This window comes from Trichechus manatus, unplaced genomic scaffold, assembly GCF_000243295.1.
Source record: "Trichechus manatus latirostris isolate Lorelei unplaced genomic scaffold, TriManLat1.0 scaffold00123, whole genome shotgun sequence".
Classification (NCBI taxonomy): Eukaryota; Metazoa; Chordata; class Mammalia; order Sirenia; family Trichechidae; genus Trichechus; species Trichechus manatus.
The window spans coordinates 8,008,056-8,024,980 of record NW_004444059.1 but is presented as its reverse complement, the minus strand read 5'-3'; the positions used below and the strand labels follow the sequence as shown (position 1 = coordinate 8,024,980).

The following is a 16,925-nucleotide window of genomic DNA, read 5'->3' as shown; positions in this document are numbered from 1 at the left end:
AATTGTTACTTTAAAAAAATGGTTTGTGTGTTTAGGTGAAGTAAGAATTACATGTGTTTTAATTACTGACAGCAATCTACATAAACTAGAATGGTAAATTTGCAACTCCCTACTCTTGGATTTTTCTCTTCTATTAAAATACTTCCATTTACCTCTCTCAGTGACAATGATCTCTCCTGCCTCAACATTCCAACAAATTTTACTGAGTGCTTATTGTGTGAGATATTAAAGAAGACATATTCCATTCCCACAATCAGGTTGCATTTTGTTGGTAGTGAAACAAGTCATATACACATGAAAGCTTTAAATAAAATATAAGGAAGTTTGGCCTTCAAAGTGAGTATCAATAAATGCTGTTATAAGAGTTTATCAAGCAGAAAAAAATTAAGAAGAAAGGAATATGAGGAGAAGGTTCTGTGAATGTGGTGGGTCTTATAACATGAGTGGGCTTTAATTGTGTGGTGAATAAAAACTCGAGAGCAAATTATCCTGAGGGGTATTTTGAATATACTTGAAGTAGTACAAGATAATGTTGGAAAGTAAACTAAGGCATATTCTAAAAGCTCTCGAACGGCTCCTGAAAAACTAGTATCAGTGGAAGAGCTAAACCATGCATTCTCAATGAGGAATATCACCCTCAACAGGGTAAAAATTGGTTTTTGAGGGGAGGAAGCATCTTAGATATTGCAACATAACAGTTGTGGCCCTCCAAGTCTCAAACCCTCCCTGATAAAATCATATTCCTGAATATTTAATTATCTTGTTAGAAGAAATTTAATTAATTAATTTAATTATTTTAAATTAACGTTTCATTCTTATGGGGAAATAGTGAAAAATACTTTGTGGAACACTGTGCTAAGCTAAAAATTAGAGGTTGCTCTGAAGGAAATTTATACGTTGAAGGAGGGGTTGGACCAGACAATTTCTAGTATGTGATTTTATGAATTAGCATTGAAAACTTTCATTAAGTGAATTATAGAATGAAAATGACGTTTAAGAAGACCTATGTGGTAGTGATTACCAGGAGGGAGTGAGACAGTCAGCTAGAGCAGTCAGCTCCTGTTAGTGTTGTAACAGTGCGAATGTTAATAATACATACAAAACCTTAAAGAAATACTTGACAGATTGCTTTGCACTGAAGGAAAGAAGACCACTAAATATTTTTCAAGTAAAATTTAGTTAAAGGGCAGAAACATTCTGCTCTCATTAAAAAGGGGATGTGAGGAAGTAAAACCAATTTCAAGGCTGGGAGGAATTTAAAGGGTTATTTCACATGCAGAGGTTATGACGGCATTAAGTTATCCAAGCAGAAATGTCAAGCAGGCGTTTGAGGAGAGGGGCCAGCATTCAACTGAAGCATCATGCTGGAGATGTAGGATTGAAGGGCCCTCTGCAAGGAGATAACAATTATAATAGATGATTTTTCAGAGGTGTACAGTCTATGGAGAGGAGTAAAAATTAGATAGCACAGCTTGAGAACTGATGACAGATAAGAGACAGGAGGAGGGGCAGGACTGACACAGAATGAACATCAGTAAAACAACTGAAGAATCGAAAGTAGAGTATCAAGGAATCAAGCTAAATATGAACCCCAAATACGTACAAAGTTGAGTAAAGGAATGAAAACTGAGGAAATCCCAGAATTTGAAAAAGAAAGGAAATTGGTGACCTTTAAGTTCCCCATCTAGAGTCTTGCCTTTTACATTATTTCTTCCAAACATCCAAGTCTTCTCTTGAGAAGTATACCATTCAAATGAGTCCATTCCTCTATACTTCGTTTCTTAGATAGATCTCTGGTTTTGTCTGAGTCCATTATATTTTCAGATAACTTTACTGAGATTCTTCCAAAATCTGAAGCAAAAGTCTTTAGGGTATTTGAAATCTTCAGGGCTGCCAGAATACTATGCTGGCTGCTATCTATATCCACAGGCTTTGAGTTCACCAGCGAACTTTTCCATAGTGCATGCAAACCTCAGCATGTGAGAACAAACAGTTGACTCTCATAGGCTTCACTAACCAATGGAGAAATGCTATATCTACAAATGAGTTAGTTGCTGAATGGTAAAATTTAATGAATGCCTTTATTTCTATTGACCAGAAAACAAATGCTTTCTTTTTTCCTTTCATAATTAGATCTTGATCCTTTCCCACCCGAGGAACGTCCTGAGGTCAGAGTTAAAGAGGGAAAAGGAATGGTGCTTCTCTGTGATCCTCCATACCATTTTCCAGGTAAACTTAGTTCCTCTGTAACTATATGCATCTATAAAACAAAATGGGAAAGTTTTTGTTTTCTTAATAATAAGGTACATTTATAATCGAATGAGTCTCAATTTGCATAACCTGATAATACATCACTCTTTAGTGTTATAGATCCTTCCTTTCTTGGCTCTTTTGTCACTTGACCCTAATTCTAAAGATCTATAACTGTTTCAGTTTATAAATGATATATATGTTGGGTTATATCCTCATTAAAGTTCCAGTTACATAGGAGACAATGTGACAGCCTTTCTGGAAATTATTCCTGAAATAGAACAGTATCAAGGAATGACATATAATCAGTCATCAGTCATTTTATTAACAATTTAACATCTGCTGTATATTATGAACTGTAATTAAACACTAAAAAGGATAAAGACATCATAAGTTATTAATCTCTTTAGGAGCACCAATCTGCAAGAATAATCATCCAGTTTAGAAAAAGGACTATATTAAGTGGCATCGGTCACAAGTTTCAATCTTTGAAGATATGTTTTTTGTAACTTAATATGGCTAAAATGGTAGTCACCAAAGTACTAATATAAAAGATGAAAGCTTAATATACTCTCACTAATTTCCACATCTCTTAATTTATCAAATATTCCACTGAAATAATATGTGAATACCACTTTTCCCATTTAAAGAAAATACATGTTTTGTATTCTTGTATTTCTAATATTATGTCATTAATTTGACATTAAATGTATGCTCTAAGTCATTTTGTGTGCAATACATTGATCTGGTTCATATATACATGCATATGTGTGTGTGTGTGTGTGTGTGTGTATGAGAGGAGATATATATATATATTCCCCCCGCCCTAGGACTCTTCTAGTGAGAGAGACAGGCAATAAACAAGTAATTAAAATATATAGCATGTTAAATATTGATAGATAAGTGCTAAGGAGAAAAAAATTAAGTGGAGAAGGGGGAGAGGAAATATTGAGGGGAATGGCTGAATTTTTAGAAAGGATATCACTGAGAAGGTAATTTTGAGTAAAGACCTGAAGGAAATGAAGGAGCTAACAATAGGTATTTGAGGGAAAGAAAATAGTCATTGCAAAGGCCTGATGGGACTGTAGTGGAAGACCAAGGAAGTGAGGATGGCTGGAATAGAGTGAATAAGAGGGTAGTAAGAAACAAAATCAGGGAGGTACAAGAACTGAATGATGTAGGGCTTTGTTAGTCGCTGTAATTACTTTGACTTTTACTTTGAGTGAGATTTATATCACAGGGCTTTGAGCAGAGGAGTTATATGGCATGGCTTAAGTTATAGAAAGATGACTGTAGCTACTGTTTTATGAAAGAACCGAGGGTAGGGCAAGGCAGAAGCAGGGAGATCATTTAGGAGGTATTGCAATAATCGAGGCAGCATATGTTGGATCAGAGTAGTGGAAGTAAAAGCGGGAAGAAGTGGGTAATTTATGGATATATTTTGAAGGAGGAGCAAAGAGAACATGATGGTAGACTTTGTGTGATAAACAAGAGAGATACAGGAGTCGAGAATGGCATCAAAATTTTTGTCATGAACTCCTGAAAGAATGGAGCCCCCATTACCTAAGCTGAAAGAATCAGTGTGGATGTGTTATGTATGAGGTGTCTATTATATTTTCAAATGGAGCTGTTGAGTTGAAAGTTCTGTATATGGGTGTGGAATTCAGGGGTGAGGTCTGAGTTAGGTATATCAATTTGTGAGTCATCATTATATAAGTTGTTTTAAAAGTCATGGGACTATATGTTATCATCTAGGGAATCTGTGTAGATAGAAAGGGGAAAGGGTCTAAGGAACAGGTTCTGAGATTTATCTAACGCTTGCTTTCACAGTCTGTATAGCATCTTGACCATTGTGCTCAGCAAAGAATTTCATGGACCAAAACAAGGTTCTTGTTTTCTCTATATGGGTAGAAGCTAAAAACTCTTAAGTCAAAAGGGTTAATTTGCTCTCCATTCCACTAAAGATATATAAATCGACATGAAAAAAATCTAAGTTGGCCTGCTAAATGAGTCCAAGAAACACTATTAATCGCAGAATAGATGGAACAGCTCTCCATCACCTGTCAGTTTACGTCATTTGTTGTTAGGTGCCAACAAACAGTGACTCTATGTACAACAGAATGAAACACTGCCTGGTCCTGGGCCATCCTCACAATCGTTGCTATAATCGAGCCTATTGTTGCAGCCACTGTGTTAATCCATCTCGTTGAGGGTCTTCCTCTTTTTCGCTGACCAAGCATGATGTCCTTCTATTAGCTTTATAATCTCTTCGAACATTAGACATTCCACCTTCAAATACAAGAATAAACATATGGTTCAAAACCATAGTGTGTGTGTGTACTGTTTTTTATCAACTCCTTGTCGTAAATTTTCCTACCTCCTTAATGCGGGTAAGTTAAGGTTTTGTGCTTTGCAACTTAGAACTTCATTGAGATGAGGGGACAAATGAATCTACCTTAGAAGATTATTTATGTAACCTCTTATGGCTATCAAGCCCTATTGCTCTAGTTGGTGATCTGGTAACCTGGAATTCTATCCTTATTATGTCAAATAAACATAGGTATGCCACTTAAACTCTCTACATCTGTATTTTCTTGTTGAAATTTAGAATAATAATTCCTGTGCCACCTACATTACAGACCTTGTGTTAAGCATTAAATTAAATAATATGTTTGAAAATGATAAAATGGATATGTATTTTAAAGAGATTATTTTTAAAATAAATAAAATATATTTTAATACATTTAATATTTTGTATCCATTATTATTAAAGTAAGTGAAGTACATTTTACTACACTGAAGATTTTTTTTTTCTAATTAATATTTCTACTGCTTCTGTGGCTTTGCCCTGGTCAAGTTGTGCCGCCTTCCTCAGTATTGTGTATTGCCTTACCCTTCACCAAAGTTACCTCTTACCTACTATCTAGTTAGTATTTTTCCCTTCCTATCCCTCCCCTCCCTCGTAACCATCAAAGATTTTTTCTTTCTGTGTGGAAACGTTTTCCTGTGTTTTCATAATAGTGGTCTCATACAATATTTGCCCTTTTGTGATTGACTTATTTCACTCAGCGTTATGTCCTCCAGATTCATCCATTGTTTTTCATCCAGTGATGTTTTGCAGATTCACATTGTTTTTTTATCGTTGCATAGTATTCCATTGTGTGTATGTACCATAGTTTGTTTATCCATTCATGTGTTGATGGGCACTTAGGTTGTTTCCATCTTTTTGCTATGGTGAATAATGCTCCAATGAACATGGGTGTGCAGATGTTTATTTGTATGATGGGTCTTATTTCTCTAAGATATGTTCCTAGGAGTGAGATTCCTGGATCATATGGTATTTCTGTTTCTAGCTTTTTAAGGAAGTGCCGTATCATTTTCCAAAGTGGTTGTACCATTTTGCATTCCCACCAGCAGTGCAAAAGAGTTCCAAACTCTTCACAACCTCTCCAGCATTTGTTATTTTCTGTTTTTTTTGATTCGTGCCAGTAGAGTCAGGGTGAGATGGTATCTCACTGTAGTTTTGATTTGCATTTCTCTAGTGGCTAGTGATTACAAGACTTTCCTCATGTGTCTATTAGCTGCCTGAATGTCTTTTTTGGTGAAGTGGCTGTTCATATCCTTTGCCCATTTTTAAATTGGGTTATTTGTCTTTTTGTTGTTGAGGTGGTGCAGTATCTTGTAGATTTTAGAGATTAGACCCTTATCTAATATGTTGTAGCCAAAAATTTTTTCCCAGTCTGTAGGTTCTCTTTTTACTCTTTTGGTGAAGTCTTTTGATGAGCATAAGTGTTTAATTTTTAGAAGATCCCATTTATCTATTTTATCTTCTGGTGTTTGTGTATTGTTAATTGTGGTTTGTATCCTGTTTATACCATATATTAAGGCCCCTAGTGTTGACCAGGAAACCCTGGTGGTGTAGTGGCTAAGAGCTACAGCTACTAACCAAAAGTTTGGCAGTTCAAATCCAGCAGGCCCTCCTTGGAAACCCTGTGGGGCAGTTCTACTCTGTCCTATAGGGTTGCTATGAGTCTGAATTGACTCGACGGCAATGGTTTTTTGTTTTGTTTTGTATTGTTTTTAGTGTTGACCCTGTTCTTTCTTCCATGATCTTTATAGTTTGTAGTTTTATATTTAGGTCTTTGCTCCATTTGGAATTAATTTTTGTATGTGGTGTAAGGTATATGTTCCTTTTTTTACAGATGGATATCTAATTTTGCCAGCACCATTTGTTAAAAAGACTGTCTTTTCCCCCATTTAATGCACTTTGGGCCTTTGTCAAAGACCAGGTGGCTGTAGGCAGATGGATTTACATCTGGGTTCTCGATTCTGTTCCATTGATCAATATGTTATCATACTGGTACCAAGCTATTTTGACTACCATAGCTGTATAGTAGGTTCTGAGGTCAAGTATTGCTAGGCCTCCCACTTTTTCCTTCTTTTTCAATGATGCTTTACTTATCTGGGGCCATTTTCCTTTCCATATAAAGTTAAGGATTAGTTTTTCCATCTCATTAAAGAATGTTGTTGGTATTTGGATTGGGATTGCATTGTATTTGAAGATGGCTTTGGGTAGAATTGACATTTTCACAATGTTGAGTCTATGTATCCATAAGCATGGTATATTTTTCCATTTATATCTGTCTCTTTTGGTTTCTTGCTGTAGTGTTTTGTAATTTGCTTTATATAGGTCCTTTTTGTCCCTGGTTAGATTTAGTCCTAAGTATTTTATTTTTTTAGGGGTTATTATAAATAGTATTGCTTTCCTGATATCCTTTTCATAGTTCTCTTTACTGGGTACACTGAAGATTCATAATTATAGAAATGTTTTCTCTCTCATTTATGTACATGAAAAAGATCTAGAAGGAAAAGGCTAATCTTTCCAAAGTTATTATGTTTTTCTATGATTCTGGGTGCTCCACAATTTCATTTAAAGGAGATCACACTACTTACTTTACTTACTTATCAGGAACAATCACAAATGTGTATTTCACTACAAATGTTTATTCAATTATAACAACATTTGTTATACAACTGAGTATCTAATGCCTAGCACAGAATGTATTCATTAAATTGATGGACTGTAGGGGTTATATTTTCATAGAAAGGTAAATATACCTATTTAGATTTTTTTTATTGCATTGGAACAAATAGCTCATGAATGTGTAACACTTCTTAAACTCCTAGACGCACAAATGAAAACATAATGCTTTATTTTCACCTAATTTTCTGTCAATATAACCATCATAAGTTGAATTGTCACATCTCAAAAAATATATATCATGTATGTTTATATTGAGAGAGAGTAGAGGAAAAAAAGTCCATCATTTGAAGGATGTGTACTATTAACAAAATTCAAAATACTTAATAATAGATGTATGTATGGATTTAAAAATGAATAAGACAGTAAGAGTACTCAAGAAAAATAACTGCTGGAATATTGAATATGATCATAAAAGAATCTCAATAGATTAAAAAAGCACAAAAATGAAAGAGTGTCATAGGGAATACATTATCTCACAGTATAACTTGGTATAAGTTTCTTTTTAAATAGGTTGAAAGTATAATTTTCTGTGAATATCAAAGCACTAATAAGAAGCTATAGTTACCTATTGGTATAAGTAAATTCTGTTGTGCTGTGGTTAATTTAAAAAAGAAAGCATACAAGTCTTCTGAAAAGTTTGCAAATTATTCCTCCAGGGCATACTAAGTTACTTCAAATGTATTTGAAGGAGAAAGATACATTATTTAGCAAGGTTAAATAAATGATGTATTTCAAAGTAATGTAATGAAAGTAGCCAAAAGGTACTGTAGTTAACCAAAACAAATGTTCCTGGTAATATGGTCCACATGCTCCTGGGGCAAAGGAAAGAGGTCTCAGACATCTATCAGTCAAAGCACCATTTCTTACACAGGTGCTGGTACTTACTCTTTTTGAAAAATTAATTTTATAGTAATTTATTATTTAATCCAGTCAATAGTGCTGTGTAGAAAACAGATGTTGGTTTTTTCAGAGATTGTTGATTTTATCATCTGCAAGGGACTAGAAAAAACATGGATAAAATGATAGTCCACTGAGTCCCTATAAGAACTGGATCTGAGTTTAACTGTTGTCAACATTAAGTCTGAAACTTAATCAGAGAGGCAAGGCAGCTATCACAACACTCATGGTATTATCTTCATGGCAGTGAGGTCACTGTTTTAAAGAGGAATCATAATTTTGTGATCAAGAAGTATGCATTATCTATATTTCCCTTTTGGCATTAATGAAAAGAGTACTGGGGTGTTCCTGGGAGGAGAGACAAAGGATAGAAAACTATATGAAAAGCAGGAAATTAATGAGGAAATTCAATTTTCAGCCTAACCAGCTAGTGTGTTAAGAGTTTCCTGTGGTTAAGAGTTACCATATGATATACTTTTTAATATTTAAGACAACTAGTAACATGCTTTTTCCTTGTTTCTGTGGTTTTCACTTTTTAATATGACCACAACAGGTTACGTAGACTCATTTCTAAATCTATAATTTAAAATAGCAATAAAAAGAGGAAAAAGCCACATTATGGTTAATCATCTTGATTTTATTTTTAAATTGCAATAGGGCAGACTGATTATGGGCCCTGGAATTGTAAGACCTGGATTCAAAATTCTAATTCTACTTAAGGACCATGAAATTCTAAACAAGTCATTTGATCTTTCTGAGTCTTCTTTTGTCCATCAGTGAAATGTAAGAAGTAATATTAATAGTCCACAAAATAATAGAGAGATATAAATAAATAGATATAATTGCTGAGCACAGTGCTTCCATGCACTCAAAATATGGTAGCTGTTAGAAAATTTCTACTAAATTTGTCTTGGCCTACTTCCAACATTTGCTCTCCAATAGCCTAGATTAGATTATGTGATAGTTTATTATTAGAAAATAAAACTTTACTTTTGGAGAAGAGCTTAATATTTAGTAGATAATATTTTCTTCTAGATGATCTTAGCTACCGCTGGCTTCTAAATGAGTTTCCTGTATTTATCACAATGGATAAACGAAGATTTGTGTCGCAGACCAATGGCAATCTCTACATTGCAAATGTGGAGGCATCCGACAAAGGAAATTACTCATGCTTTGTATCCAGTCCTTCTATTACGAAGAGTGTGTTCAGCAAGTTTATACCACTCATTCCACTACCTGAACGTAAGTATTGTATTTGGTACTCTCTATATTTGCAAGGTTGTGTGTGTATGGTACAGTTACTACAATGAGAAGACTAGCTGACTGCTCAGGCAGATTCATATAATGAAATTGCCATAAAATGGTCAAGTTCAGGGTAGCTGTCTCTAGCTCAGAAAAATGCACAGAGGACTGATTCATTAGCCAACTGCCAGTATAATGGTTACAATTGGAGTGACTGGCATCTGCTTTTTGATTCCTGGTCATTTCTACTTCTTAGTAAGTTTATGAAGAAGAATAAATGATTGGATCAAAGCAAACCCTAATAACTGCAGAATATAGGGGAAAAGCCAGTTTGATTATTTTGATATTTTACAGGGATTATTTACGTGAAAAGGAGTCCTCGTGGTGCAGTAGTTAAGTGCTTGGCTGCTAACCAAAAGGTCAGCGGTTGCAACCCATCAGCTACTCCTGAGGGAAAGATGTGGCAGTCAGCTTTCATAAAGAGTACAGCCTTGGAAGCCCTATGAAGCAATTCTACCCTATCATATAGGGTCACTATGAATCAGAATCAACGCCATGGCAAGGGTATTTATATGAAGCAACTAAGTAAATAAATGGCCTTTGTTACATAGGATGCTGCTACTGTGGCACCATGTTAGATAACTACTGACATGCTGATTGGCCTTTATCCAGGCTCCAATTGAACTACCCCTCTTTTCTTAATGCATCCCCTCCCAAGAAAATCAGGTCATGATACATTTGGTTACTTTATATTACTATATTTTTTTCACAAATAATACGCACACAAAAACGTGCATAGCGCTCCTAGGAAAATAATGTGTGAGGAGGTTGCATGGTTGGCAAAAAACACATAATGCACGTGTTACTTGTATAAAATATGGTAGTTCTATCCCAGACCTGCCTCTGTGCTCAGGTCACTGAGTTCAAGCTTCTGGGGAAATACCAGCTTCAGAGTTGACAGACTTAAGTTTAGCTCCTGCCTCTACCTCTAAAAATTATATGACAATGGAGAAAGTGCCATAATATCATAAGAGTCCACTGTTATTACTCTCCTCAAGACAGTGGCCATATACTTGGTATTCTATAACTGTGTGTTGACTCTGACTCTTTTTTTCCCTTCCTACTCTTGGGGGATGCTCTCACACTCTAGGTTAGAGTGAAAAGGAGCCATCATGCAAAATATCCCTTGACTATCTTCCCTATTCTCCCCGAGAAATGTACAAGCAATTCAGCTCTTAAATTTATTTTCTTACTTCCTCTCTCAATGGAAGAAATGTTTCTCCTCCTGCTCAAGCTAACTATTCCAGTTGCTCTGGTTCACATCTCATTTGATTCATTCAGGGACTTCACTAGATTACTTATTCCCGTTCTAATCTGAATATTCAAACTCGACCCTACCTCATTTCCTCTGCTTACTGTTTTCTATTCAGGGCAAACAGTTCTTGAATAATCACAATGCCTTCCTATTTACCAAATCCAAAGGACATTTTTTAGTCCTCATTCTATTTGAACTTTGACACTGTCAATCTCTTCTGCCTGTCTTGATATATCCCTTCTCATAATTTCCCTTATTCCTTCCACATTCTCCTAATCTCTCACCTGCCTCTACCCAATATCCTTCCATTTCTCTCTAATCTTTTCCTGGATATTTTCATCCATGTACACATTTTCAACAGTAGCTCTGTGCAGATGACTCCAAATTCACATCTCCAAAACATTTCCTGTAATTTGGTTTTGATCTTAATTCTAGTTATCTTGCCACTCAGACGGCACTGAACTATGTTAATCTCAGAGTGTTCCACACACACCTGCTTTCACTCCTCTAAAGCACCTCCTCTTTTGTTCTTCATCTCATTTAGTAATGAGATATTTCTAGTAACTCAGAGTAGCATTTTTAATCCTCAACTCCTCTTTCCCCCTGATATTCAAGGCAGCTAATCCAGTGGTTCTAAATTAGCATGTAAGAACCAGTACAGTTTGAGAGAAATGTAGAACCCAGAGATACTGATTCAGCAGGCCTGGGATCAGAGCCAGGAAGATCTGTAGGGTCAACTAGCATCCCAGGTGATTCTGATGAATTGGGTCTTTTTTCTACACCTTGAGAAACATTCATCCAAGTGTCTGTCCTGTTGCTTCTACCTTTAAAATACTACTTGTATCTGTTCTTTCCCTTTTGTTCCAACTGTTGTAGATGTGCCCTAGTTCAGACCCTTACTTGCTTTGCCTTGATTAATGAATCAGCCTTTCTTAGATCTCTGACTCTTGAAGACCTTTTTTTCTCCATGCTCCATCGTTTAAAAATGCCAACAAGGTCCTCTACTTAAACCAAAGGTAAGATTTATATTACTCCTCTTTCTAAAACCCATTGGTAGTTACCTACTGAGGAAATTAGTCTCAAAGTCTCTAATGTCACATATTCAGGCCTTTCAGATTGTGGATTCAAATATCATCTTCAACTACATATACTTCAACGTTGTTTGAGTTCCTAGACCTTTATTCTTTCCCTGTCTACTCCTGGAGGTTTGTCATAATATGCAATTTCCTCACCCTAAACTGGTCTAGCTCAAATGCCATCCTGCCTGAAATTCTCATAGCCCCTGCACACTGCCAGTGATCCTCCTTGGCTGCCACTCTTCCAGACCACTTATTTTATTTTGGCTTGTAATTCAGGTCCTTGTATACCTATTTGTCTCTTTCTTGCTGAGTGTGATGTACACAGTATCTTTGTGATCTTAAAAAATGTATTTTACCACGCTGAGCGTATTTTCTTCTCTGTAAGATCAAGGTAGTAACACATCTTTCAAAACTGATGTACAAAATATATGAAATAAAGTATCATTGCTTAGCACAATGCTGTTGAATAAATATTTTCTTCTTTCTCTCCTTCCCTTTTTGCAACTTTTTTCCTCTTTACCTTCATCTTCATGGACACATTTTCTTTGTTCTCCCTCTTTTCTTGCTTCACCTCCTTCTTTTTTATCCCACCCTCTTCCTTCTTCCTTTCTCTCATTTCCTTTCTTTTTTCTCTTAATTCCTATGTTCCATACAGCACCTAACACAGTGTTTACATATATTTGATGCTCTCTAAAAACTTCTTGAATTGTGTTAATGAATTGGGTCAGATGGTTATGCCGAATTAGCCAATATGAGTGAATATACTCAATTAGCTCCACACTACATACATAATACATAGAAACAAACAAGTCCATGCATCATACCATGATAGGACACTTTCCAGGACCTGTACAGAGAAAATCCTTTCATACCGAAGCAGTTCTAATCTTATAAAATCACAGAGTTTAAAAATAAAAACACTAGTGTGTTTAAATTAATGGATATTTGTGTTTCTCTTAATATCAGGAACAACAAAGCCATATCCTGCTGATATTGTAGTTCAGTTCAAGGACGTATATGCATTGATGGGCCAAAATGTGACTTTAGAGTGTTTTGCTCTTGGAAAGTAAGTATATTTATATATTCAATTAACATATATATAAACTGTTAATTTTTATACCATTTTAGAAGATAAATTATGTAAATATTTAGCAATAAATATAAATAATTGTCGTTTAAACTTTGTGGACCCTTAGCACTTGTGTCTTTCATTTAAAGTCCTGTTCCTGATATCCGGTGGCGGAAGGTCCTAGAACCAATGCCAAGCACTGCTGAGATCAGTACTTCTGGGGCTGTCCTCAAGATCTTCAATATACAGTTGGAAGATGAAGGCACATATGAATGTGAAGCTGAGAACATCAGAGGAAAGGATAAATACAAGGGAAGAATTTATGTTCAAGGTAAATGTATTATTTTAGTATTCTATAAATTTTATTTAGAGTGATTTCCCATACTTGAAAAACTAGTATATAATGATTAATAGTTTTTAAAACAGCTTGGCTGCTAACCAAACGGTTGGCAGTTTGAATTCACCAGCCGCTCCTTGGAAATCCAATGGGGCAGTTCTGCCCTGTCCTGTAGGGTCACTGTGAGTTGGAATCGACTTGACAGCAATGGGTTTGGTTTGGAATTATATTACATTATGCAGAAAGATGAAATATTTGTCTTATGTCTAATTAAGTTGAAAATATCAGTCATAGAAGTTACCAACTTTTACTATTAGTATCATAATTAATGATTGATCTTAGTGTTCCTAATAATTTTGAGAATATACAATTAATGTAGATTGTTTAGATTACAGGACCCCCTTTCTCATGCTCTTTTTCTCAATATCTTTTTAATTATGTCAGAAATTATACATTACGACTTAGTTTAATGCAGTGGTTTTCAAACTGTAGCATGCATAAATAGTACCTGGAGGGCTTGTTAAAACACGGATTGATAGGCCCCACCTTAGAGTTTCTGATTCAGAAGAGCTATTGTGGGACCCAAGAATTTGTATTTCTAGTAAGTTAGCTTCACCAGATGCTGTGGCTACTGGTCCCTGAACAACACTTTGAGAACCACTGGTCTATAGAATCATTTTTCATTAACACAATATTCTTGGTACAAGTGCTTGATTCTCACACATTTAAGTAAATTATAAATGGGAGGATACAATTTTTGTTTTTATTTCAGGCAACACTTGGAATTTTTTAGGCTAAAATCATGTCTATGTTCCACAATGTGGATCTTGTGGTCACAACTGACTAAATAGCCAAGACTTCAACAAGATCATTCATTTAAAGAGTAAGCATATCTTGAATGCCTACTCAGATCCAGGAACTGTGATAGGAGCAAGGGTAGTTAGGTAAAGGAAATATTCTCTCTGCCCTTGAAGAGTTCATACAATGTATAAACAATTCTATACAAGTAAAACACACAAACAAGTCTATACATACATACATATACAAAAAAATAATTTTAAAGAAAATTGAGATAGTGTAATATGGATATTTGCATGGACTATTGATAAAGCATATGGGGGGGCACCTTAGCCCTACGGAGAAAATGGGTGATAGGAAACCTGGTGATGATGCCTAAGCCAAAATGGGGAAAGGACATTGTGGCGGGGTCAAAAGCAACGCCCCTGCCACCTCTGAGTAACAAGCCCCTCCCTAGACCCTCCTTTTACACAGGGATGAGGTAAATCCCTCCATTTTCCCAGCACATGCAGCCTTTCCACCATCGTCTACTTAGAGACCACTAGGATGAGGTGCATTTTGCCTTTACCTGTTCATTTCATTCTCAGTGAGAAGCCCAACTCCCACAGCCCCCTCACCGTCCGTACTCTAATACCCACAAAGCTCTGCACATTTCCTGTTCAGTTCCATCTTCTACCCATTCCTAACTTCTGAAATCCCTGCACTGTGCTCTCTGGAACACAGAGTCCACTATCAGGAGAGTTGCTATATTCTCAGCTTCTACTCTGAATGTTCATTCATCTTTTCATTCTGCTTGAAACTCGGCTCTCCCTTAAAGATACTGCTTCCCCTGGGGCCCTTTCCGTCAGTGGCTATTTTTCTTCCATAGCCCTCATGTCACTTATCTTGCAGTGTAGTTGCCTGCTTGCTTCTGATTGCCATTTTTAGACCATCTTCCTTCTCTCTTCCTTTTATCATCCAGTTAACAATCTTACAGGATCAGACTATACCATGCACTCCCTCTCCTGTGGCAGAGGAATGGGGAAATCCCACTCATTGCTGTATGGTTTTCCCTGTTGACATCTCTCACTATCAACAGTACTATTCCTGACTTGATCTTTGGTAACATCAAAATCCACATAGATTTTATACATATATTTTTAAATAGTTTGGTCTCTCAGTTCTTTGAAATCCTCTCCTCTAATGATTTTGTCCTCCACCCTATCTCAGCAACCCACACCCAAGGCCATACTCCAGACTTCTTTGTTACCAGAGTGCAATCACTTTAGAATCTCAGTTTCAAGCATGTCACTTTCTGACCAGAACCTCCTATCTTTCCAGTTTACTTCCTACAATACTCTGACTCCCATTGTTGTTTTTAGGTGCTGTAGAGTCGATTCCTACTCATAGTGCTCTCTTGTGACAGAGTAGAACTGCCCCATAGGGTATTCTTGGCTGTAATTTTTATGGAAACAGATCAGCAGGACATTCTCTTGCAGAGCAGCTGGTAGGTTCGAACTATCAACTTTTCAATTAGCAGAGAGCTCTTAACCTTTGTGCCGCCAGGCCTCCTTTACTCTGACTTCTATAATCTTTTTCTCTACCAGGACCTATAATCAGTTAGCCCTACTATATTTTAACGGTCTGTCACCTCCCCTAGTCCACCCCCATCTCTGTCTTAAATCTGTGATCAATTATTATCAATTCCCCTGCATTCCGCTCTCAGCTCACTCAACTCCCTCTACTTTGTCATACTACATTGGCAAAAGATTGTTGTCATTGTTAGGTGCCATCCAGTCAGTTCCAACTCATAGCGACCCTGTGTACAGCAGAACAAAACACTGCCCAGTTCAGAGCCATCCTCACAATCATTAATCCTGAATAAATCTAAAAGATTAATTCTGGATAAATCTAACTTTCTTAAAAGATGAAATCAGGAACTTGAATATGACTTGAGATAAAATACCATGCTGGTATGTCTGTTTTATTTTATTTTTTTTATTGTTGTAGTTTAAGTGAAGGTTTATAATTCAAGTCAATCTCTCATACAAAAATTTATACATACATTGTTATGTGATCCCAATTGCTCTCCCTATACTGTGACAGCACACTCCTCCCTTCCACACCCAATTTCCCATATCCATTCACCAGCTCCTAAACCTCTCTACCCTCTCATCTCACCTCTGGACAAAAGCTGGCCATTTAGTCTCATGTATCTACTTAAGCTAAGAGGCACACTCTTCACAAGTATCATTTTATATCCCATAGTCTAGTCCAATCTTTGTCTGAAGAGTTGACCTCAGAAATTGTTTTAATTCTGGGTTGACAGAGAGTCTGGGGGCCATGCTTTCTGGGGTTCCTCCAGTCTCAGTCAGACCATTAAGTCTGGTCTTTTTATTAGAATTTGAGTTCTGCATCGCACCTTTCTCCTGCTCCATCAGGGACTCTCTGTTGTGTTCCCTGTCAGGGAGGTCATTGGTGGTAGCTGGGCACCATCTAGTTCTTCTGGTCTCAGGCTGATGAAGTCTCTGGTTTATGTGGCCCTATCTGTCTCTTGGGCTAATACTTTCCTTTTGTCCTTGGTGTTCTTCATTCTCCTTTATTCCAGGTGGTTGGGACCAATTGATGCATCTTAGATGGCCACTTGCTGGCTTTTAAGACCCCAGATGCCACTCACGAAAGTAGGATGCAGAACATTTTCTTAATAAACTTTGTTATGCCAATTGACACAGATGTCCCCTGAAAGCATGGTCCCCAGACCCCGCATCCTTGTTACTCTGTCTCTCAGAGTATTTGATTGTACTGAGGAAACTTCTTAGCTTTGGTTTAGTCCAGTTGTGCTCACTTCCCCTGTAATGTGTGCTGTCCTTCCCTTCACCTAAGATAATTCTTGTCTACTATCTAGTTAGTGAATA

General features: G+C 36.5%; 1 protein-coding gene across 3 annotated transcripts in view; it reads left to right on the top strand.

Annotated features, from left to right (window-relative positions):
* CNTN1 (contactin 1) overlaps window positions 1–16,925 on the top strand; it is a 262,164-nt gene that overhangs the window by 93,829 nt on the left and 151,410 nt on the right. For all 3 annotated transcript variants that reach the window (XM_004384584.2, XM_004384585.2, XM_004384586.2), the window contains 4 exons: window positions 2,134–2,229; window positions 9,227–9,433; window positions 12,794–12,893; window positions 13,046–13,227. In XM_004384584.2, coding sequence (XP_004384641.1) covers window positions 2,134–2,229; window positions 9,227–9,433; window positions 12,794–12,893; window positions 13,046–13,227 — 585 coding nt within the window. The remainder of the gene's footprint in view (window positions 1–2,133; window positions 2,230–9,226; window positions 9,434–12,793; window positions 12,894–13,045; window positions 13,228–16,925) is intronic.